The sequence below is a fragment of the Lepeophtheirus salmonis genome, chromosome 8, assembly GCF_016086655.4.
Source record: "Lepeophtheirus salmonis chromosome 8, UVic_Lsal_1.4, whole genome shotgun sequence".
Classification (NCBI taxonomy): domain Eukaryota; kingdom Metazoa; phylum Arthropoda; class Copepoda; order Siphonostomatoida; family Caligidae; genus Lepeophtheirus; species Lepeophtheirus salmonis.
In genome coordinates, this window is record NC_052138.2 from 11923533 (window position 1) to 11947984 (window position 24452).

The following is a 24452-nucleotide window of genomic DNA, read 5'->3' on the forward strand; positions in this document are numbered from 1 at the left end:
TATATGAAATATTGCTATGTATGTCTGATATATTTTCTTCGTAGAATTTCTAAACTGTTTCATGGTGACAATTTCTGTTAGATCTATTCTTCTCCCGATGATATCTTAAATGCAATAAGGAGTTTTTTCTTTCCTTTTCTTACTAGGTAATTACTTGTATTCTGAAGAGGGGTTCAGTTTTTGGCAGGAATATCAAAGATTGTCTTCCAAATGAAACTTCTATTTTTAATTTTTTTTTTGCATCTTTTTTACTATTTTTCATATAAACATCTATTTCACCATCATTTGTGAAAGGACTGCCTTCTGCTTTTAACTTTTCAAAAAGCATTGATCTTTTTGACACTTTTTTTCATTCCTAAGATTGTTTTTTCAATCACACCTTTTTGAACCTTTCCATCATTTTTTCACTCAATTTCATTTTTAGCTCTTGTATCTGTCTTGTCTCCTTCTAAACATTTTTAAATGATACATCAGACCCCTTTATTAATTTTGGAGTGTCAGATTTTGACTTACAGCTTCAAGCTTGAAAAGGCGACCTGCCCACACATTTTATCCAAAGAAATATTGGTGACAAAAGTGCCATCAATATTTTTGATCACTTCCAAATTAAAGTTTCTCTCAAATATGAAGACTCTTTTATTCAAAGCTGAACAGAACTCAAGTGGGGTGTGAGTACCCGATAATAATTGACAACCTTGAGCTTCAAAATGAAACATGAATATAGTGGTAAAACCTTTATTGTGCTTTGTTGAATAGGTCATGTGGGCATCTATAATTTGATATACGTCCTTTACGTCTTTTTGTGTACCAGTGAATGTAATTTTAAGCATCAAGTTGTACTGGTAAGCAGTATGCTCCTTTGATTATCTTTCTACTCTTATCAAATACAAGGGAAAATTTAAATTTTGACTAATGTGTAAGACTGCAACAAAACCCTTCCCAACACCCTTCTTAGTTGTATTGTTTCCGACATGAGTTAAAATTGAATCAGATTCAGACGCGGATTCTATTTTATGCTATCATAGCAAGCAAGTACCTTTTCAAAGTAACTAACACTTTATTTAATATAACATATAAGGAATATGAGAAATGTCGATGAGTTGATACATATTCCTTGGACGAGGTTGTGAATCCAGATGATTTTTTTTTTCATTTTATTCCAATAATTTATATGTTATATTAAATAAAGTGTTAGTTACTTTCACAAGTGGCTAAGAAGCTTTAGATGTAGAGCTACCAAATCCCTCCATATCAGCCAAAGTATAATTTTACTTATTACTTACTTTTCCTTTTGACTCTCGCACATGCTGCATTAGAAGTTGAATAATATTTTAGGTTAATTCATGATTGGATTATCATTAATGGGTGTAAATCTCTTCTTATTAGATGTTAAAGGTCCTTAAAAATTGGTTTGTTGGACATTTTAATCATTGGATGGAGGTTATTCTATGTTATAATACTTTTCAACAATTAGGAAAATAATTCTCTAATTCACAATCTTAGGCTCACTCAGCAACTTAGGTTAGATGATACTAGACTTTTTAAGGCCAATTTAATAACTAGTTAAAACATAAGTATTCTCTACTGAAGGAAGCTTTTTGTAATTGCTTACATTGATGTTTTTTAATCATTTGTCCGTAGGCCCAAATTTTTCTTCAATAACTACTAATTGTCCATTTTTGGAAACTGTTTTTTTAGAGTAGTACAGCATGAAATTGGTACAAGCTTCCTTTTTTCAAGTTGAATTTTATCACCCCCGTGCTACTGTTGATGATATTAAAATGAAAATCAGTTATTTTTTATTACGATTATTTGGATAATTTGTAATCGCTGATCAATTGTAAATCGCTCCATGATTAAATGTATACTAATGAAATTTTTAAATGTCAAAGGAAGGAAATAAATACAGAAGAAAAATTGTAGCGTTCCTAATGAAAAACCCTTTAGAACTGATAAAAAAAAAAAAAGTTGAGTGACGTCATCAAGAAGAGAACTTAATCCTTTTTAGGACTGATATGCAGGACTGAACTGGACCAGACCGAGACTAAAGTGGACGGAACTGCAGTTTTCAGTATTAAATAAGGACTGCCAGAATACTAGGCCTGATGCAGTTACAGACTATCACGCTCAACTTTGGTTTCGTTAACTCCGTTCCTGTAATTTTGATGTAAAAGATACAGCAAGCTCCTGATTACTAATTGTCGAAAATGTTGATAAAATGATGGAATCCATCGTGTCCAACCGTCATTCATGCACTGTTTTGATTGACCAGGGCATAAACATTATTGAGGGGGAAAGAATGCATGTCTCTTTACTACATCTTATATATAGAGAGAGAACGTTTTCACATTCCCCCATTTTGGGAGGCCTAAGTTTTCATTAATTTTAAGGAAGATAGTAAACTATTGTTTGCAAAAATGGTACCAACGAATAACACGACTTAAACTTTACTGTCTATCAAAAATGTATACCTTTAATGCATAGTTTTATTATATATAGACCCTAACATGTGTAAAAAAAAAGTGTCATTAAATCCTTATTCAAACGTATTCGTCTAACTGCAGATAAAAATATGGAAATAATACGATATATTTTTTTAAATGTCTTTCTTTTCTCAATATAAATGTACAAAATTTAGACATTTCATAAGGATTTTCAGTATCTGATACTTCGATTATAATCAAATATCAGTATTTATTAGTGATGGGACGATTAATCGGAAATGGGAATCGGAAAACGGGTGGTTTTCTGGAAGTATTGAGGAAATAAGGTTTGCGATTTCAATTTTTATTAATTATTATTTATTAATGGTATTTTCTATGTTATGAAAATAAAAAATCCCCCCGCAAAAAAAAAAAAGTTAATGAATTTTAGAATTTTACAAGACAATTTAATATATGAAATTTTTTTTCAAAAAATTTGATATTTGAATTTTTTTTTCAAAAAACTAGATATTTGAAATTTAATTTATTTTTCACAAAAATTAAATTTCCCAAATTATTTCCATTAAATAATTTTTTCTGTCAATATCTATGAATTTTTGAAATTTTTCTCCAAAAAATTAAATATTTGATTTTTTTCATTAAATTTAATTTTTGAAACTTACAATTGGGTTTTGAAATTTAAGAAAAAAAAAAAAATTCAATATAGTTTTGGATTTTTGAAAAAATTTCAATTATCAAATTGTTTTTTTTGATTTTTTTTTAAAAATAGTTTAATGATTTAGATTTAATTTTTGAATTTTGTTTACAAAAAAATTAATTTTTAGAATTTTTTTCAAGCAAAATGGTATTTTTTAACTATTATTTAAAATATGGAGAAATCTGAATCGGCATCGAATTGGGAATTTTAACTAGCATCGAATCGGGAATTTTAACTAGCATTGAATCGGAATCAAATTTTTTTTTCTGAATCGTTGCATCACTAGTATTATCATTGACATTCTGTTGTAAAGAACCAAATGTTTAGTTGATTTTTAATTTTGATGTGTCATGAAGATTTATTTGAAATTTGTTCATTTTATGCAGTAAAAATATCAAATTTGAGATGGTGTCTCCTATAATTATGATACAGCTTATGAAGAATGTGAATTTGATTTATACTGTTTTCATTGACCCCACAGATTATTGCATGATAAACAAAAAGCGAAGCCATATTGGGGGTATAAAGTTGATATATTTATTATTAAATGAAATAGACAGATTAAAAAAACAACTTTATGTAACTTCATTAAAAGGTCTTAAAAATAAATAAAAAAGACATTTGTATTGATTAAAACTGGATACCATAGAAAAACAGTGATTTTTAAATTAAATCTAATTAATAAGTAATGAAAATCCCTTTAAAACGGCTATATTTGCTTAATTTTTGTTTTGATCGATTTGTAGACAAGAAATGAATGAAAATGAAAGAAAAATATCTTATCCTTGAAAACGTAATAGTTAATTTATTGTCTACAACAATATTTAGCAAAGTAGGTAGCATGGTTCACTGGGGTACTCACTGAACTTGTTAGGGGTACCACCAAAAAATTCATTTTTTGACATCTAATTTAAATCTATTTATGTATACATATTTAATTATTAGATGGAGTTGCACTGATTAAAAATTAGTAAACTATGTAATAACATATGTACGAACCGCGGTACATCCTTCACGGTACGCAGTTTGGTACGTTGTAATAGTAAAATTGTTTTTTTCATTAGAATTGAAGTAGTTTTTTCAATTTTTTTCGATATTTTATTATTTAATAATTTATTTTCTGTACAAACAAATTATTCCTGAATATACTTAACTTATCTAAAAAACAAATGTTTATATAAAATATGGACGGGTTATTATTATTTATTATTCATAAATGAATTTTTTCTTGCAAAAGCTGGTGTTTAAAATTGTTTGAAATCTAAAATAAGGTATCGAGTCCAATCTCTACAATATAAATATTATCATAATTTTAATCATTAAATATTATGTTTTTAGAAGATTCAATGAAGAAGTATACCCGGTCATTTGAATTTTATTCAGACTTTGAAATTGAATATTAATATGATGATGACTCGGAAAAAAACTATTAAAAGCCTTGAACAGGGTTCTACTTTATTATGTATGTATATATGGACTTAAATCCCATTTTACACTGACCTTGAAAGTCATTTTCACCCCCTGTACCTCACTTTGGAACAATACATTTTTATTATATATTTTTTTTATAATAACAACTCAAATGTATAATGTATAATCATTTCGTCTTAATGGCTGCCTCTTATAATTTCTCAACCAATTTCTTCATTTTCTAAAAATATCTTTTTCACGGGCATCAGAATATCCCTTGAAGCAAGGTGGTCATACACGCTCAGAGTTTTTAAATAAAATGACGTGTTTTGAAGTATTGTTCTACTTTTCTTCTTCTGAGGAAATGCCTCTATGAAATATAGAATAATTACCTTCAATGATGACCCAGTTTATGTGGGTATAAACCCCTCATATGGCTAATTACATGAACATCCATGGATGCAATTCTCACTCTACAACTTTTACAGGGTATAAGATCAAAAATGGGGGCCTGCAAGAAGTGTGTTTTACACTCTATGTTTAAGTGTTTTTTTGAGCTAAAAAAGTCTTGTTTTTAAAGTTTATTTTTGTTTGCAGAAAATTTACGTGAAAAAATGCGCCATGAATACTGGAAAGGGCCCCGTAGGGGCAGTAAAACTCGCACTACGGTGCTCAAACAAATACTGTGGTACACAATTGGAATATTTTGACGGCTATTAGAAAGAAGCACTAGTTTATTATGGACACGCAGAGTCTGAAAAGCATGGAAATAGCAAAGAAGTTGAGGTCTTGAATTAAAAATAATCATGTGCCCACAACAACCATTTGAATTTCTTGGTTTCCTTGAGAATAAGGTCAAAACTAACCCCAACTAGCTTAGGGAAGCCATTACGAAGTAGTTGAAGTTGGACAGGTCGGTTATTGTTTCCAACACCTTTCAGATGCTGTTATTTATTCCGGGAGGTTTTTTTTTAAAATTTTGAAGGTTAATTAGTAGATTTACAATTTTGCAAAATTTTATTGCAATAAATTGCTTTATCAAAAAGTTATTAATGATACGATATTCCATTACTTGACCCATAATTTTATTTCGCGCCCCCTGTATTAATGGGAGTTTGGAGACAAAATGTTTGGGATTGATAACTTATTACTAAGAACGTGTGTTGTTCGGTACACCCAATTAACTTTTCTTCCTAAAAGAAACAGAAAAATGCCCCAAATATTTTGCTAGTTAGCCATTTCTTCCCATCAGCGTTCAGATAACTGATTTTTCCATTGTGTTTTTATTAGTCAATTTGCAAGTCTTTGAATCTCCTATCATTTCGAGTCTTACGTCTTTAAAATATGAAAGTAAGTCCATCTCGAGTTGCAAGTAAAGAGTCCAAGTCCCCACCTCAAGATATCTATGAATAGACTTGTATAAAATGTGACCTATTGTATGTAAAAATGAGTGATTCGACACTAATAATCAGTGCTGCATAAAATATTTCCCGCCAATTTGTAAAAATATAAGAAATCCAAAACGAACGTGATAATCGTGACATTTTGCAGAATGTTTGGGAGAAGAGAAGCTTAGCTGCCTTAACATTTTATTAGATCTACTGGAAGCTGTCGTGAGAGAAAGGAAATACACACAAATCCCACTCCTTATGTAGCACGGACATATAGGCTGAAATTACTCCAATGACGATGCTCAATTCCACTCTGAGTCCAACAAGGACTTATACCTATGCTGTATAAAATATTTCCTGCCGGTATGTAAAAATAAAATATTCTGAAAATGATCATCAATTGATAGTGCTAACAGGGACAAATAGTCTGAAATTACTTCGACGTCAATCCTTAATTCTACTACGAGTCCTTGGAGTTGTTCTTCGTGTTTCAGGAGCACACGTATTGGATATTACTGTAAACTTAAATGTTCTCTCTTCAAGAATTAAATAATAATGCTAGCAGCTGTGGAAAATACAAAATCTTGTTCAAGTTGCTACTATAAAAAGTATCACAAGCAGTTTACGTTATATTTAATACAATTATAATGATGATATTTTATTCTTTTGGTTGAGTCAGTAAAAACTCAAGGTTTATCTTTTAAATATTTGGGAAAATTGTGTGCAGCTTTTCCCAGTTTAACAGTTCAGAACCTTGATCAGTCACATCACTCCTATGTTTACAATTTAGATGTATTTGTAAATAATTAAATATATTAGTGGAAATTCTATAATTTAATACTCGGGTTGCAAATAACAAAAAGCATTGCTCCCGTTCTAGATCATATTATATACAGCTCTACATCTATAAACAACCTTTCAAAAGCTTGGGATAGCTAATTGTTAGAGTTGAGCATTGACAAGTTTGTAGCTAATAGTAATTAATAATCATTAATTAATATCCGATGACTCTTTTAGTACACTTAAGGATATCATATATTGACAAATATTATTGCAGTCATCTCATAAAGTATCTCACTCATAAAGCAAACATGCACTTTTGGATATAATGCATGAGTTTATATTGAATGGATTTGTAAATAGTGTCGACATAGTTACTAACATTAAGAACAATGTATCGATAAACAAGGTTTTTCTATGTTGATAATCGCAATTACAGGCATCCTCATAATGAAATAAATCAATTATATCAATCAATCAACACTTAATCATTGGAATGTATGGAAAATCATTATATGTATATTCTATCATTTAAAACTGGGTTAACATGATTGAGAATAATTATTAGATGGTATTACAGCTTATTGAATATTCGTGTGTGCTCATAAAAGACGGCGAGTAACCTTGAAAATTTGTTTCGGAGTTATAATTGTAAGTCCTTGTTTGATTCAGAGTAGAATTGAGGATCGATATCGGAGTAATTCTAGCAAATGTCCTTTTTTATACCCTTCTCTCCTTCCTTCCTTGTTACAGCTGATTGTAGCTGATGTAATAAAACGTCATGATCATTATTCTTTCTCTCGACCAAAAAAAATCTTCAAATTGACAGGGTTACCATGTTGATTTTCGGTTTCTTTTTTATAACATACCTTTGTACAAAGGATTATCATCCCTAAGAATGAATCATCATCCAATGGATGTATTATTTTTTTCTGTAAAAGGTGCGCGTACGTGTATATATATAAAGTAAAAAAATAAATTAGGATTCATCTATATTTTTGTTTAAGATTGTTTTTATATTGACACGCCACACGCATTATGATCCTCACATCAGCAACCTAGCCCAGGAATGCAATATACATGTTTTTAACCCCTATTTTACATTCTTATGCACATTTAAAAACAATAGGTCCATAGATAGAGCGATATAATAAAGTTATTATTCGATAAGAAGAGTCCCATAAAAATGTATGAATTGTATTCGGACAATCAACATAAATTTCCGTGGATTTAATGTGCAAACAGAATCAAAATGGTGTTTGTGTGTTTTTTTTTTTTTCGCAAAGTAAGATCTAGATAAAGTAAAATAATGAATTAGCGAAAAGTAATGTTATGTTGGATTGCAATTCATTTTGCTCTAAGAATTTTGATTACTCCAATATATTTATAGATATATATTCTTTTATTGATATTTCTACATGCTGTGGCGATTAGAAAATTCCGGCGAGAATTTTACTTATGAATCATTCTCATTGTATCTCAAATCATTCAATTTACTTGTGTTGTGTAGGTCCTTATTTAGGAATGAAGGCTGCAGTCCCTTCCAGTTCAGTCTCGGTCCGGTTGATAAAGCTCGGTCCTTGATAACATTACAAAAGTTTGATTCTTCTTTTTTTAAGTCAGTTCTAGCACTGAGTAGTGTTGTGTGATTCCTTAATTAGGACCGAGGACCGCGATCCAGTACAGTCTGTTCCAATATATTGTATTATAATGAAAAAAATAATATTATTTGACAGATATGTACAATAATCTTAATACATATCTTATATGAATTATTATGTAATTGATATTTGTATTAAAAATTGCAAGGACCGACAGTTAAGGAGAAGTCCAAGGAGACTGGATTGGACTGGACCGGATCACTAAGGACTGACACAACACTAGTATTGAGAGCTTGAAGGACTGACGTCTTAACTACCGATTTCAAGGACTTTTCCTAAGAATGGAACGGACCAAATAGATAAGAATGATCACAACCCTACATAATAATAATTAGTATTGAATTAAAGTATTATCCAAACTCCAAAAAAATAGATGAACAAAGGTGCCGTAATATACAGTATGTCCAAAATTGATGATTGTTTTAAAAAAATATATTCATGAAATAGCCTAAACAAGTGATTTTTTTGCCGAAAAACTTTATTTACTTCCCAATATGACGATCTTTCAGCTTAATACATTTTTTATGCGTTTTGAGATCCTTTCATACAGATTATTCAAAGTATTTGGAGAAATTTTTTCTCAAGCTTTTGTCAGTTTATTTTTAATTCATCCTCTGAAGTTGCTGGTGCATTTTGATTAAGTTCCCTCTGGACCAAGGTTCACAAATTTTCAATGGGAGACAATTCAGGACTGTTGGTAGGCCATGTGCCTTTGCCCCAGAAAGAATCCAAGTTGTCTGAACACCACTTTTGTACCTTTTTGGAGTGGTGAGCAGATGGGTTGATGTGTCAGACCACATTTTCCTCTTCAAAGGAGGTACAGGTTTCTTCAGTACGAGACAAAGCTGACATCAGAGACTTGCTGAGGATCTCCGTTCCGTAGTACTCAGCTGTCACAGTTTAGTTTTGTGGAATCAGGTGAAGATCTGACAGTGCCTGGTGGCTGATAACGGCCCACACCTGAATTTTCAGAGGAATTTTCACAGTTGGAGTGGGTTCCACATTACCATATCTCTTGCCCAAACCCGATTTTGGGCATGAAATAGCTCAAATGAACTTTCATCACTGAAGAGGATACATTTTTAGTCATCTGCAGTCCAGTGTTTATGCTTACGACAGAATTGAAGCTGGACCTTCCTTTGGTTTTCTGAAAGTTTGGGCTTTGTATGGCAAAGATTTCAAAGAATGCCTCAGGTAGTTGTGGACAGATGACTTGGATATTCAATAGCCCTTTTGAAGTCAATCTTGCTGCAAGTTTCCTTGTGGATTGCCTCTTTTTGGTAAAAGATTTTGAAATCACCAGTTTAGGATCAGGGTTAATTTTTTTCTTCTTTCCTCGACCCTTCTGACTTGCAAGGTTTTGTCCATCCTTCCTTTTCTTAGACCAATTCTCAATTGTCCTGAGAGGAATCTGTAATATTTGAGATGCGTCTTTATGGCTTGATCCATCCTCTATCATGCCAACCCCCTTGGTCCGGGTTCTAAAGAGTGCGCTCTCACCATTTCGGATATTGAAGTTCAACTAACATCCTTTTGTGTTTTCTGAGCCCTTTTATACTGATGTATGATGCGATCATCCAAAATTATTGAATCAGAAAAATTCAGTATTATCTAATGATTGCATCAGCCCAATTTCATTTTATTCGGGCCAAAAATGTTTATAAGAATATAGACTACCAATTGACAATAATACACAAACGATGGTGCCACTTGGGTATATATAGGCAAAGGTGTATAAAATATGTCCCAGAAAGTAGGAACAGCTTTTTCCAATGCTGCTGTTATTATTATTATTATCTTATTCTTGAAGATAAAACATTGAAGTGTCAAGTAATCATTAGTGAGCGTGCACTTATAAGACAGAGATACCAATAAGGTTTTGCTCGGGAGTTATAAGTGTAAGTTCTTGCTGGAGAATTGATGATTGAAATCGAAGTAATGGTGGCCTGTATGTCCTTGCGAGATTTGTGTTTATTTTCTTCCTCTCAAAGTTGCTTGCAACTGATCTAATGAAACCTTAAGACAGCTGAGCTGGTCTCCTCCCACACATTTTTTTTAACTGTCAGGATTACGACATTAATTTTCGCTTTTTTATTTTTACATTGCAGCAAGACATATTTTATTAATCATTGTGTACCGTTTTTTCTTTTCAATTTACTAATCTACGTTTTTCTTTAAATATGTAAGTCATTTACAGGATGCGTCAACATAACTTTGTTTTTTCAAAGAGTAATAAAATAAGTTGTATAAGTCAGAAAAGTTTATTTTTGCTTCATACTGATATTACACTTTTAAAGTTTTGTTGTACACAATTTTGAAAATCATATGGAATTGGCAACGTCTCTCATCGACCATACACTGAATAAACCGATTTTTTGGGTTTTCCATAACCCTCACCAGCGTATTATCGAGTATATTGGGAATTTTTTCTCATATGTTGAGCTTCAAATCTTGTCGGCTCCTCGGACGGTTGACATAAACACAGGATTTCCAATATCCTCACAAATAAAAATTGCAAGGGGTTAAATCGGAGGAATGGTGTTGCGACACAGTCCTTATTGAAATGAGGCGATCTGGAAAGTATTCCCTCAAAATAGCCATCGATACCCATGAAGTGTGAGCCGTTGCTTCGTCCTGTTAAAACCAAATGTGCAATACGTCGTTGGGATTGCGAGATTGAAGCTCACACTGTTACAATGTTCTCAGTTAATCTAATGGGCCGAGGGACTCCATTTTATAGTAATGTCGTACTCTCAGTTTGTTTGAACGTAGTGAGCCATGTAACCATTGATTTTTAGCACAGAAAGCACATCTTTGGGCTACATTGAAACAATTTTGAAAGGTGCACTGTGTTACAATCACAGATAGTCGATTCAAAAAGTATGCTTCGATGGCAAACGCATTTTCCTCACGGTGTACAGTAACTTTGTATAAAACATATTCTTATAAGGACATTTCGAATAAAATATTTCATATAAAGAGATTTTGTATAACAACAATTTCGTATAAAAACATTTCGTAAAAATTTATGAGGAAACAGGGAGTAGACTTCATGAATTTTCATTTTGTACCCCAAATGTTAAGCGTGTTTTAGGGTACCGCCGGTTCCCAAAACAGGATGCAACCCACTGCCGATACTTGAAGAAACTACTAAGAGTCCCTCATAACCCCCCATTGTACCCCGAATGTTGGGGGTTTTCGGCTACCACCAGGTCCCAAAGTGGGATGCACTTACCGCCAATACATGGGAAAAAAATTAGAGCCCCCCTCCACCACTCCCAATTGTACCACAAATGTTGGGAGTGCTTTCGGGTACCACCAGGTCCTAACACGGGAAGGAACTTACCACCAATACTTGAAGAAAAAAAACTAAGAGCCCCCTACAATCTCCCCATTGTAATCCAAATGTTGGGGGTGTTTTCGTGTACCACCGGGTCCTAACTCGGGAAGCAACTTACCGCAAATACTTGAAGAAACAAATAAAAACCCCTCTCAAACCTCCCAACTGTAATCTGAATGTTCGGGGTATTTTTGGATACCGCTGGGTCCGAAAACGGGATGCAACCTGTTGCCGATACTTGAAGAAACTACTATAAACCCTCACAAAACCATAATTGCACCCCGAATGTTGGGGGTTGGTAGTTCAAAATTCTTATACAATTCTAAGTTGTTTCCTAAGTATCTATTTTGGGACCTGGTGGTAGGCAAAAACACCCTTAACATTCAGGATATAATGGGGGTGATTGTGAGGGGCTGTAGTTGGTTCCAAAGTATCGGGGGGGGGGTCATCTTGTTTGATGACCCAGCGGTAGGCAAAAACACTCGCAACATTCGGGTACAATTGGGAGGCTGTGAGAGGGTTAAATACTTAAAAAACTGAAATATCGGCGGTACCCGAAAACACCCCCAACATTCGGTGTACAAAATGACAATTCTTAAAGTCTATACCCCTTTTCCTCATAAATTCATGCGAAATAGTTTTATACGAAATTGTTGTTATACAAAATCTCCTTATACAAAAATGTTTTAAACGATGTTACCTATTGCTGTTCCTCACTACTCCAACACATTATATATAGCAACTGACTGTATTTTCAAGCAAACTACAGAATCTTAACTCTAGAATGAAACCACGCCCAGTCCGATACTACAGTCATGAACGTAAATGGAAGGTCTCACTGTGTGGAAGGGTATACTTATATTTAGAAAAAATGAGTTTATTCTAAAATAAATTAAAAACATTAAATTAAAGCAGTCCAAATTTATAATTCGTTTAATTCACAATCCTTCTAAAATATTTTTTTGATCAAAAGCTATCGAATAAGTGTAATTTGGGAATATTATTTTAGATATACTTCTTCTTGGATGAAAATAAAGGGTATCATCGTAAAAAAAACATACATATATATATGCCATCAAATCCAAAAAGTCAGGAAACAGAAAAAAAGTGGAGCATGAATGAACTTTTTAAAAATAAATGAAAAATATGATATACGGATATTGACTCATAATGTCGTCAGGAATTCTATCAAGAGTACTTATATCCTTAAGACACTTCCTCCACATATACTCGTTAAGAAATGTCAGAAAAAGCTCTCTCGAGGTATTAATTACTCAAAACAGTCTGACCATACCCTTGAAATTACTCTCGAAAGACTCAATCGTCTGAATATGAGCTCCAGTGAATGGATCCTCAAAGTTATACGTATGCCCTACAGTAAAGTGTGGCATATCTAACTTCTTCCCAAGGTTGCAATAGTCGGAAATGACAGTTGTTCCAGGTAAAACGTAAAAGCTTATTCGAACAATTGTGATGGATAAAATTATAACACAACTTCATATGGGTAAGAAAGAAATAGTTGACTGTCAACGAAGCGTCAATATGATAACATTTGATTTGTTCATATCTTTTAAATAAGAAACTTAATTTAAATTACATAATTAATAATAGACGTGTTTATTTGTTAATTATTGTTTATTTACTATTATTATATAGTTGTTAGATATAGAAATATACGGTATAAGCTCCTATAATTGTACAATCCTTCCTGTAAACTTATTTCAACAATTATGATCGATAAAATCATCACACCATCAAATGATAATTATTACAATATAATATATAGACTTAATATAAGGTAACAAATAATTAAATTTGAATAAGGAACATGATTATAGACTGTAAACAAATGGTAAAAATACTTCAATTAGGATTTGAATTCACTCTTATCCGAGTTCATCGATGTCCAAGAAGAAAAACTGCTCGTACGAATTTGCACACTACGCTGTGCTAAGTATTCCTGAAAGTAATTCTACTTCATGATTCATGGTAGATATAAGAAAAAGTTGTAATCTATTGCATAATTAGATATAATCTTCTACGGCCACATCCATCAGTCAACGGATGGCCTCTGATAGAACTCACCCCCCTCCTCCAAATACTCCATAAGAGCAACATTAACAACTTCTTCCAAATAATGAGAAAAAAAAACCAAAAGTAAAATTTCAAATATTAAAATTTTCAGAAAAAAATTCAAATATACAATTTGATATCTAAATTTTTTTCAAAAATTCACAACTATTGACAAAAAGTTTCAAAAATCATGGCTATTCTCAAAAAAATTCCAAAATCTACCACTGTTAGCATAAAATAAAAAAATAAAAAAATTTTTTGGAAAAAAATTTCAAAAATCTACGGCTATTCACCAAATATTAATGTTGTTAGAGAAAAATTTCCAAATTACATAGGTATTTATAGAAAATTAAATTTTTGGAGAACAATTTGCAAAAATAAATGTAATTTTTGAACAAAAATTTCAAATATTAAATTTTTTAGTATAAAGCAAAATTTCTTAATTTTTTTGTGGGTTGGCTATTTATTTTTTTCATAACTTCGAAAAGTAATAAGTAAGAATCAGAGTGGCAAATTAAACATTATTTCCCGATGTCAAGTCCAGAAAAAACCCCCCAATTTTCCGATTCTGATTAATTGTCCAATCACATACCATCATTATTTTGCCCAAAGGCTTGAAAGTTTGGAGATCGTTACCTTTCTTTGTTTAATGCTACCTTACCTTCTAAAAAAAGACTGAAAATCAGTTGATTGGTATCCAATTCTTCCCAATTATAGAGTTGTTATTCAAAAATAGGATAAAATTCTTCACATATTAACAAGAGCGAACTGAGATTCAATCAATCAACGTTCAAACTTCAAAATGAGACAATAAAAAGCATTTTTTTGGATTCTTGAGGTAACACAGTGACCAGTTGTGATTACTTGAAGTGATTATAAAGATACAACTTTTGAAATAATTTTCTTTACCCAAAACTAAATATTTTTTTAATATTACTTACACAATTTGATACAAATTATCTGCCTTATTTAGGCAGTCAAACTGATTTAATTAGATTGATCAATTCAATGAAAAAAATATTTTTTTGTTGTCCGATAAAAATTCGACTCGAACTTAACTTGACTCAATCCTAAAAAAAAAATTGAACTCGATAGTTATAACACTAATTCAACGATCAACACTAATCACGATATATTGTAATCAAATAATAAATAAAAAGAGAGAGATAATGATGTTACAATATGAATTAATGGAGGAGACGTTCATTTAATCAAAAATTGCTCTTTAATTTTAGTCTTTAGATAATTGTTATTTGATTATTATTTTTGCTTAATATGTAATTCTATAGTCACTTAGAGCAGTATAAATACATTTCTCGGATGAGATCATTCTTTCTTACACTCTGTTCCTTTTCTGTCATCATATTTTTCATTCAAGAGCATATTATTGGCCATGGAAATAGGGGATCATGGAAAGGGGAAGATGAAGTGAACACCAAAGGGATTGACTACATTTTAAACAACATTGTCGGAGGAAACGGGATAGCACAATGGAAAATAGTCTTTTTCGGATTTATTATGAATGCCGCGGGTGGAGTCCCCCTTTTAGTTCATATGTTTGCGGCACACACCCCTGATCATCACTGTAAAGTCCCAATATGTGAAGGGGGGAATACTTATTCAAGCAATGATTCTTCCTCTTCTTGGATGAGCTACGCGATACCTCTATCCTCTTCCACAACGAATTTCTTAAAACCCATGTCAAAATATGATTCTTGTTTCATGTTTAAAGTCCTGGATCCCAATGGGGATTGTGAAAAGGATAACTTTGATTCTAACTCTATCGTCCCATGTAATGAGTGGGTGTATGATACTTCATTGTATGAATATACACTCACAACTGAGTACAGTTTGGTTTGTGGGGATGAATCAAAGAATCGGCTGCTGGGTACACTTATGATGATGGGACTCATGATTGGTTCCCTAGTTGGTGGAAAGCTAGGGGATTACTTTGGAAGGAAGAAGGCTTGCTTTATGTCTATCTCAGTCATTGTACCTTGTATTGTCCTCAGTGGATTTGCACCATCTTTCCCTGTATATGCTGGCCTTCGTCTTTTAAATTGTATATGTATTCCAATTCAGTGGGTTGGTGCAAAAAGTCTGCTCATCGAAGTATTTGGGACAAAGGGAAGAGAAAAATGTGTAGCCATCAAGGATACCTTTGCTCCTATTTACATGGTGGTTCTAGGAACACTTGCTTACTTAATTCGGGATTATCAAAATCTACATCTATCTGTGGGCATAATCTGCATTCTTTCTTTATCTACATGGTTTTTTATCCCAGAGTCCATTCGCTGGGATATAGCCAACAATCAGAAGGAGCGTGCAAGGGAAACGCTCCTTAAAATAGCTCATGATAACAGAAGAGTATTGAGTGTGGAAAGTCACGAACTGATTGACAAAATCTTGGAGCGGATCCATGTTGAGTTCATGAAATCTGAGAATATGGGAAAACATCAGATATGGGATATGTTCAAAAAGGGCCAAAGAAGAATATCTTTCATTCTCATCCTGAATTGGATCACTGTCTGTGTAACTGCCTATACACTGACTCTCAACATTACTACTCTCAGTGGAAATATTTACGTCAATTTTATTCTCTCTGGACTTTCTGAGCTCCCTGCAAGCCTTGTCCTCTACTTCTTTCTTAAGATTTTTGGAAGGAGATTCAATCTCTTTATTTATCAGACTTTCACAGTGATAAGCTGTGTCCTCATGGCAGTGATACCCAAGAGCATGAGTACTCTTATCCTAATCATTTTCTTATTTGGAAAAGCGAGTGCTGGAGCTGGCTTTGAAATCGCCTGGCTCTTACCCATGGAACTCTATCCAACAAATTTAAGAGCACAAGCAGTTGGGACTTGTTCAACGATTGCGAGACTCTTTGGGATGTCAGCAGCCTTCATTGGAGCACTTGCTGTGTACTGGCAACCTCTTCCTTTGCTTATAATAGGTATTCCTACCTTGATTGCTGGACTCAGTGCCTTTTTCCTTCCAGAAACATCCGGGAAGAATCTACCGCAAACCATTCAGAAAGTACAAGACCGATAGAGACATTGAAGCTACGTTATTATATTTTTATCAGTTCTTATTATATTTAGAAATGTGTATTTGCAACGTTGACACTAATAAATATTTGATTGTTTCTGTTTCACTAGAATTGAGAAGAGGCACGGTAATTTCTGTATACTTGTAAGTATTCTATTGTTAGTTTTACATTCAATTACATCGATGTGAGAGCGTGAATGAAATTATCCCAGAAAACAAAGTGTTACTATTGTTATGTTTCTTTACAAACTTATTTGTTCATTCATGAATTTAAATTAGAATAAAAAAATTATTGGATATTTCTTTGTGCATGAATTTGTGTTATTATTTTATATTTAACAAAAAAAAAAAAAAAAAAAAGAATATATTTGTCCTGTAAGACAAAGGTTCCTAATGAGGCTCCGTTGTGCACCGTTTTTAAAGTGAAGGGACAACAACTGTAAGTCCAAATAAATATTTTTTTGCTTCTATATGGTAGTAGTAAATTCCTTCATAGAGGATAGTTATATTTTGATTTCCAAATTAAGAGGACACCAAGCGTTAAGGGACATATACAAGTTATATAAAAAAGTTTTTTTCTTTTTTTTTCTTGACTCCTCAAAGAGTTCTATATTCCAGCAAAAATTGAATATCACAAGCACTCTACAACATACTTAATTTTTAAAAACAACAATAAAAAGTTAAATCCACTTAAACAATATTACTTAATCAAATCATAAAGTACATAATTTTTAGTTATTTAAAATGGGGTTCTCTAATTCGATCAAATTTGCTGACAAGGCACTAGGTTCCTTATTCAGTGATATATGTAATGTTGCTGTGTATGTATTTGAGGATCCGATCATATTCTACCTTTTGAATTTGTTGTCCAGTTATCAAGGGGTGTCCTAAAATCTCTATTAGCTTCTCTCTTGCTGTTTCTGAATAAATACATCTATGAAAAAACAACAACACCGAATAGCAGCTTCTCTCTCTGCCTTACTCAAAATAAATAATTCACAAGTTTTATATATTTTTTTTTTTTTTTTTTTTTTTGGGTTACAAAAACAAATGTATTCTTCAGATATCTATACACATTCATTAATATCAGCTCCTCCTCTTGTATATACATATGTCCCTGGTAGTTTTTCAACCTCATTGTATAAGCTTGTCCTCTCTATTTTTGCCCAAAGATCCCCAAAATCGTACTATTTTTTATTACAGGTTCTGTTCCTTTCATTTGTTTGAGTAACACTTTAAGAATATGTATACAAAACCATACTTAGCAATAATTTATGAGTTGATTGCCTTAGCTATAGTTTTTATATTGTCAGCTAAATTTTGGAACATCTTGAAGCTACTCTTTATCCATAGTGTAATCCTTGCTCCCTGTAACTTTATTCCGTATTTCCAAAATAATCCTCTTTTTCACGAGTAAAAAGACAATTCTTCATACTTCAAAGTCTGATAATTTCCATGGCTTGAACTCAAAAGAAAATATGTGAGGGAATCTTGTCGAGAAAAGTGTAAAATAATGAAAGACAATTTTGTTTCTCAAATATTCTTTATGATCATTGACACTATATTTTTTGGTTAGCTGTTAATATATATATTTATATATATTTTTTTAAAGTTTCTTTAATTGGTTAGAAGGAGTAAGCGTTATAGTAATACATTTACTTCCTCTGACCTAGGAATCTTTTGGTGACATCCATATATGTACATAAAGCATATTTCTTTCTCTAGGAATCACTTGGGCGCGAATGCACATTGAATCCAAGAGAATAACTTCTCCCGAGCGCGTTGTCTATAAGCTACTGCGATTCCATATCGACATTTTTGCTTCTTTTTCCCTTATAAGTGTAAAGTTAGTGTTGGATTGGTCTAAAAAACTAAAGAGACTGTAGTCCTATCAGTTCGGAACTGATTAATTTCATCCGTTCTAAAACTGGTCCTTATTGGCTTTTTACGTTGACTACGCCATTAAGCTATTTAAGTTGTATCATAAATAGTGTTGTGAAGTCTCTTTTTTGGCCTGCTGTTATAAATTTATTCGGAAAAAATAGAAGCTTTTTGAAAAACCCAAATCAAAAAGCTTAGCACACCACATAAAAAAGATTTTTAAATCTATGAAACAAGGCAAAAATGGCTCATCGAAATTCCAATCTTTTCAGGTTAAAAATAAGATAAATCCAAACTATAGATAAGGGTAAAAACATCTCAGAACAATTGAAAATAAAATAAGGTTATTAGCACAATAGTCCTTGGGTAACTGAAGAACAGGTCAATTTTTTTGTTAACTTTGATGTATGAATAACGGAGATGATGCCTGTAAGGTATAAGTTTTTAAGTCCCTTCCTACAATAGTGTTCTAAAAATTCATCTCTATCAGTTGTTCCCCCAAAACTTTCGAGTAGTTCAGCTTACAATTTTCTCTTAAAAACCTGCAGCACTTGAAGAGATGGTCAGTAGTCTCACTTGCTTCATTGCAAAATGGGCAAATATTCCTCTTGTTATTAAAGAATTTGGCTCAAAAAGGAACCGTGGCAGATTTTGTGAAACATCTCCTCATTCTGATGTAGATACCATGGAGGCTTTCATCCTGAATATCACCAGGAGGCTTTTAATGCCCTTAAAATTACCTAACCTTGATTTAAAGGATTTTTAGCCATTTTTTCAACTAGTGAGGCAGTTACAGAAAATAAAAGCGTTCTCCTATGGGCAGTTCGCAAACGAGAGACAATTTAAAACTTCTTAGTAATATCCCTGAACCCTTAACATAGATACAGCATTCGTCTAGAGTATAACGCCATATTCTCTGGAACATTTTTAAAACTATCATAGGCTGTACCCATAAGAAAGACTTGCCTCTTTTTCAGGAATTCATTGCGAATAAGACACATGGTTTCTCACTGTCGGTCATTATCTATTCGGTTGAGTCTAGTCTTAGGAACAGTGCTTAGGATCTTTCGTCCTCGGGACAGGTCCTAAAAATGTACGTGGTTTATTGAGCCAAATAATATATATGATATTTGTATTAAGATTATTGCGCATATCTTGTAAAAAATATTCATATTTTCATCAAAATACAATATATAATACAGACTTATATTTTTAATTAGTTTAAAAAAAATTTCTATTAAACATATAACATAATAATTAAAAAAAAAGAAACAAAAACAACCCTCAATGTCCTAACAAGAGATCGATTTTGCCTTTTTTAAGAACTGACACAACACTACATACTAAAAAGTTTATCAAAGAGATGATATACCTGAAGTTTCATGTAGAAGGTGTGTGCCTAGAACGTATACTACTCAAGTATAAGTGGAGTAATTTCAGTTTTGTTATTGGGGCCTGATATTTTTATTGGATGGTTCAAGTTACTTTGAATTACTCAACATAAAATGACAAATAAATACCTCTCCTGAAAGATTTATTGGAGAAGATGAAAAGGTAGCTAGGACCGAAGGAATGAATGAACGACTGATCAGTCCTTAGGACTTCTATATGGCGAAAAAATCAGAAAGATAAAAAATAAATACCTTAATAGTTTGTGACGGATTTATAAAGCAGTCCAAGGACCGATCCAACACTACGTAAATATAAACGTTGATTAGTTAAATTGGAATGAGCTCTGTGAGCAATTCCAAAAAATATTTATTAATTATTCAACTATTGGGAATATTTTGTTACCTGGGCGATTCCATATCGATGTGGGATAGACATATCACCCAACGAGTGTACTTTTGAGCAAATGCTACTTTAACACAGATATACAAAATTGAAAAATTTCTGTGAGAAATTTTAAGTGCTTCAAAAGTTATGAGGGTTTGAATATTGTTCTAGTTTAAAATATTTTTATTACGCTATCCTCATAATGAATTTCTACAATAAATAAATAGTTTGCTATAAATTTTGAATCAATTTAGTTTATCATTGGAAATTAAAATTGCATTGAAAACAGCTGATTGATATTAGAATAAGACTTGTTTTTAAGTTTTAATGCCAAGTCGTGAAAAACAAAAGTCTGAGAGTCACAAATTTGCCTGCCCATAGATGGAAAATTTGAAAATTACTGTGGATCATGTATACATCATAATCAACTTGTATTGGAGAAATATCATTGTCACTATTTTTTTATGAAGGGCTATACTCAATTTTAGAAAATGGGGTTCAATATTTAATTTTTTGACCTCTTTTATTTGGATTGACCCACCTACCAAATGATTTATGGCCTTTATTTCTGCATCTTGTATAAGAAAGTTTACAAAATACAGTGATGGTAACTACGTGATATGAATATGATTATAATTTTATAAAATATAACAAGCCCATGTGTTGAAAAAAGAAACCGAATTAGGACATGATAATCCTGTCAATTTGAAGAATTTTTAGGAGAAGAGCATCTTAGCTGTCATGATGTTTTATTAGGTTAGCTACAAGCAGCTGTGAGATGAATGAAACACACACATATCCCACTCACTATGTAGTAATGAAATAGGTAGAAATTACTCGGATGCCGATTCGCAAGTGTACTTTGGGTCCAACAAGGAATTACACTTATAACTTCTCAACAAATCCCAAGTGTTACCCTCCGTCTTTTTGGGATAAACAATTCTAGTGATTACTTTATACTTAGATGTTCTCACCTCAACAACTTAATAAATAAATAAAATCACTCTTCTGAATATTTTATAAACTTATCTACTCATGCCTTATTGAGCATTAGATATAACAAAGAGTAGCTATACACTATCCTGTATAATCACTTCCTTAATGTTAAGGACACGTCCGAATCCCACACAGAAGTTGTCCTATATGAAAATCTTGGATGAATGACGTCATCATAAATCAATATTCAATTTAGACTTATATTAAGCTTCAATTGAGAGTATAAGTGAAATATTCATATGTTTTAAGGATACTTAAAGGTTTACTAAACTAATTCAATGGGACATGAGCGTTGTTTACTTATAATAGTTTATTTACAAAACAATCGTGGGTGGTTTTGTCATAATTCTATTACTTCTTATATGAGAATGATATTTAATATAATAGGTTGAGGAAATAGTAATTTCGTATTTCCCGCCCTTTTTTTTGCTAAGTATATGTTGTTCATTATTGGTCACATCAGATCATGCGATTAAGTGTTGTAAATGTGTGAGTGTATAATACAAACACTTTTTGACCAATATTGCGCTTGTTCAGTTTAGTCGTGAATTATCGTGCATCGAGTATTGAAATGTCGAAGGAAGAAATTCACCATATTTCGCATTTATACTACCTGAAAGGGAAAAACATGTCCAAAGCGACCAAGATAATTTGACCATACTCTTTCGGTTCGTGTTGGACAACAGTGGTTCGAGCTATTTCGTTCCGGTGTAGTGGAAGTGAGTGATGCACCACGCACGGACAGGCCTGTCTTCATAAATGTCAATAAAATTGTGGAATATTTTGGGATAGACCGTCATGTTAGCAGTCGTAGCATCGCCTTGGAGCTGAACATTGATCATAAAATCGTTTTTGAACCATTACCAGAAGGCTGGATATAAAAATAAACTGGAATAGGAGAGGAATAATGCTTCATCAAGACAACACCAGGCCGCATACATCTTTGATGACGCGCCAGGAGCTTGGATGGGAAATCTTATGTATCAACCCTACAGCCCGTACCTGGCACCAAGTGACTACTACATGTTCCTATCCATGACCAACACGCTTGGGGGTTCAAATTTGGTCTCAATAGAGGCCTGTAAAAATTGTTGTCCGAGTTTTTGTGCAAATAGGGACGAGGGTTTCTACGAAAAGGATATTATGAAGTTGGATTCTCGTTGGCAAAAAGTTATCAAATAAAACGGAGTATGCTTAGCTTAAATCGGATAATTGTAACACTTCTTATAAAGCATTGAAATAAAGAAAAAATCCTTATCGTTTACAACAACAGCTGGAATGACGTAGCTACTAACTATGTCATTTCAGCAGTTTAACATAATCTCTATCAAGAGACACGATAGTTAAGTTGAAATTAGGAGTTGTGTGGCTAATGTTTATATTTTCTAGCTATAATTGTTTATTTTCTTCAATCCTATCTAGGAGTGAAGAATAGCTATAAATACAACTAGGACCGTAGGAATAAGGAAATAGGTATCGGTATTTTGGACTGTAGAATGGTAAGAAATACCTTATCAATAAAAAAGAAGACTGATTTAGCAATCAGTCCAAGGGCTGATCTAACACTAGGTATATATTTAACTATAAAAGTTAGAGAAAATGATGCCTTGTAGTGGGCACTTTAAAATGTAGGACTTTTTTTCGAAGGTTGATAACAGGGACGAAACGGGACGGGACCAATTTTATAGTTCCATTTTTAGGACCAATACAACTCTAATTTTTTGATTGTTTATTTATTTTTTAATATGTTTTTACTAAGTTTTAATTAAACTTCATATAAATGATACAAAACTCAGATTTGTATCTAGCTGAAATAAAGACAAAGAAAGATAGATATTCCTAAGATATGACATAATAGAAATAACAATACAGCGTTTTTAAAGATCGCAAGACAATTAAATGAAAGTGTTTTCTCCTTTCATGTACTCAACCAAATAATTACATTTCACGCTTGTGTTCGATAATTTTGAATTAATATTTTTACCATATATATATATTAATCATGCCGTGGTCCCTTGGTGCAAGGAGAACCACAGAGGTGATGTGGGATCATCACATAGATAGATATGTAAGGGGGAACAATTGAATTTCCCTCTGATCTCTCTCTCAAAAATGATGGATTAGAAAAATATCTAACGCAGTGTGTCAATTGGTGAGAAGGAAGCAACGGTTTAAACATAAATCATTATAAATGGTCCCTTTGTCTCCATTGCACATTTCAACGAATCGTGAACTAACACACTCAAGTTCTTTTATTGCCTAAATATTACTGTTATAAAGTTATAGATGATCCAAATACAAGATAATTATGAGTAGGGATCTCCTTTATTTCATGAATGTATGCCTGCCGTACTGAAATATATCTTAGGCTTGGATACAAATACCCCTTTTACATTAGAGCACTCAATTGTTAGAGGGTCATGCCTAAAGTTGTCGAAAATAAGACATTTAGACGAGTGCAATACTTATCGTAGTTGGAGCCTAAACAGTGTTTTTTATTTTCCAACCTTGATATCATTATTGTGTTATTCTTGAAGAGAGAATGTCTAGTTTATAGATAATTAGTACTAGTGTATGTGCTCATGAATAACGAAGAGTAACGCTACGAATGTGGGGGAATTATTAATCTAAGTACCTGGTGGACTCAGAGTAGAATTGAGGATCGATTTCGTATTAACTCCTGCCTTTGCCTTCTGATAATTTTCTATATCTTATAGCTACTCCCAGCTAATTTTTAATTTAATGAAACATCATAGTAGCTTAACCACTCTCCTCCAAACGTTCTCCAAATTTTCAGAATTACCATTTTGATTTACATTAATATTTTATACAAGACACTAATGTGTACTATTAAAAATATGTTATTTTATTATTATAATATGTTGGGGAAAAATAAATTTCGTATTTTTCGCTTTATTTCAATGCTTTAAAAGAAGTGTTACAATAATCCAATTT

General features: G+C 32.4%; 1 protein-coding gene across 1 annotated transcript; it reads left to right on the forward strand.

The window, feature by feature from the left end:
- Nucleotides 1–15025: 15025 nt before the first annotated feature.
- LOC121123030 (organic cation transporter-like protein) lies at nucleotides 15026–17143 on the forward strand. Its single transcript, XM_040718107.2, has one exon. The coding sequence runs from the start codon at nucleotides 15117–15119 to the stop codon at nucleotides 16845–16847; it is 1731 nt and encodes a 576-aa protein (XP_040574041.1). The 5' UTR covers nucleotides 15026–15116; the 3' UTR covers nucleotides 16848–17143.
- Nucleotides 17144–24452: the final 7309 nt, after the last annotated feature.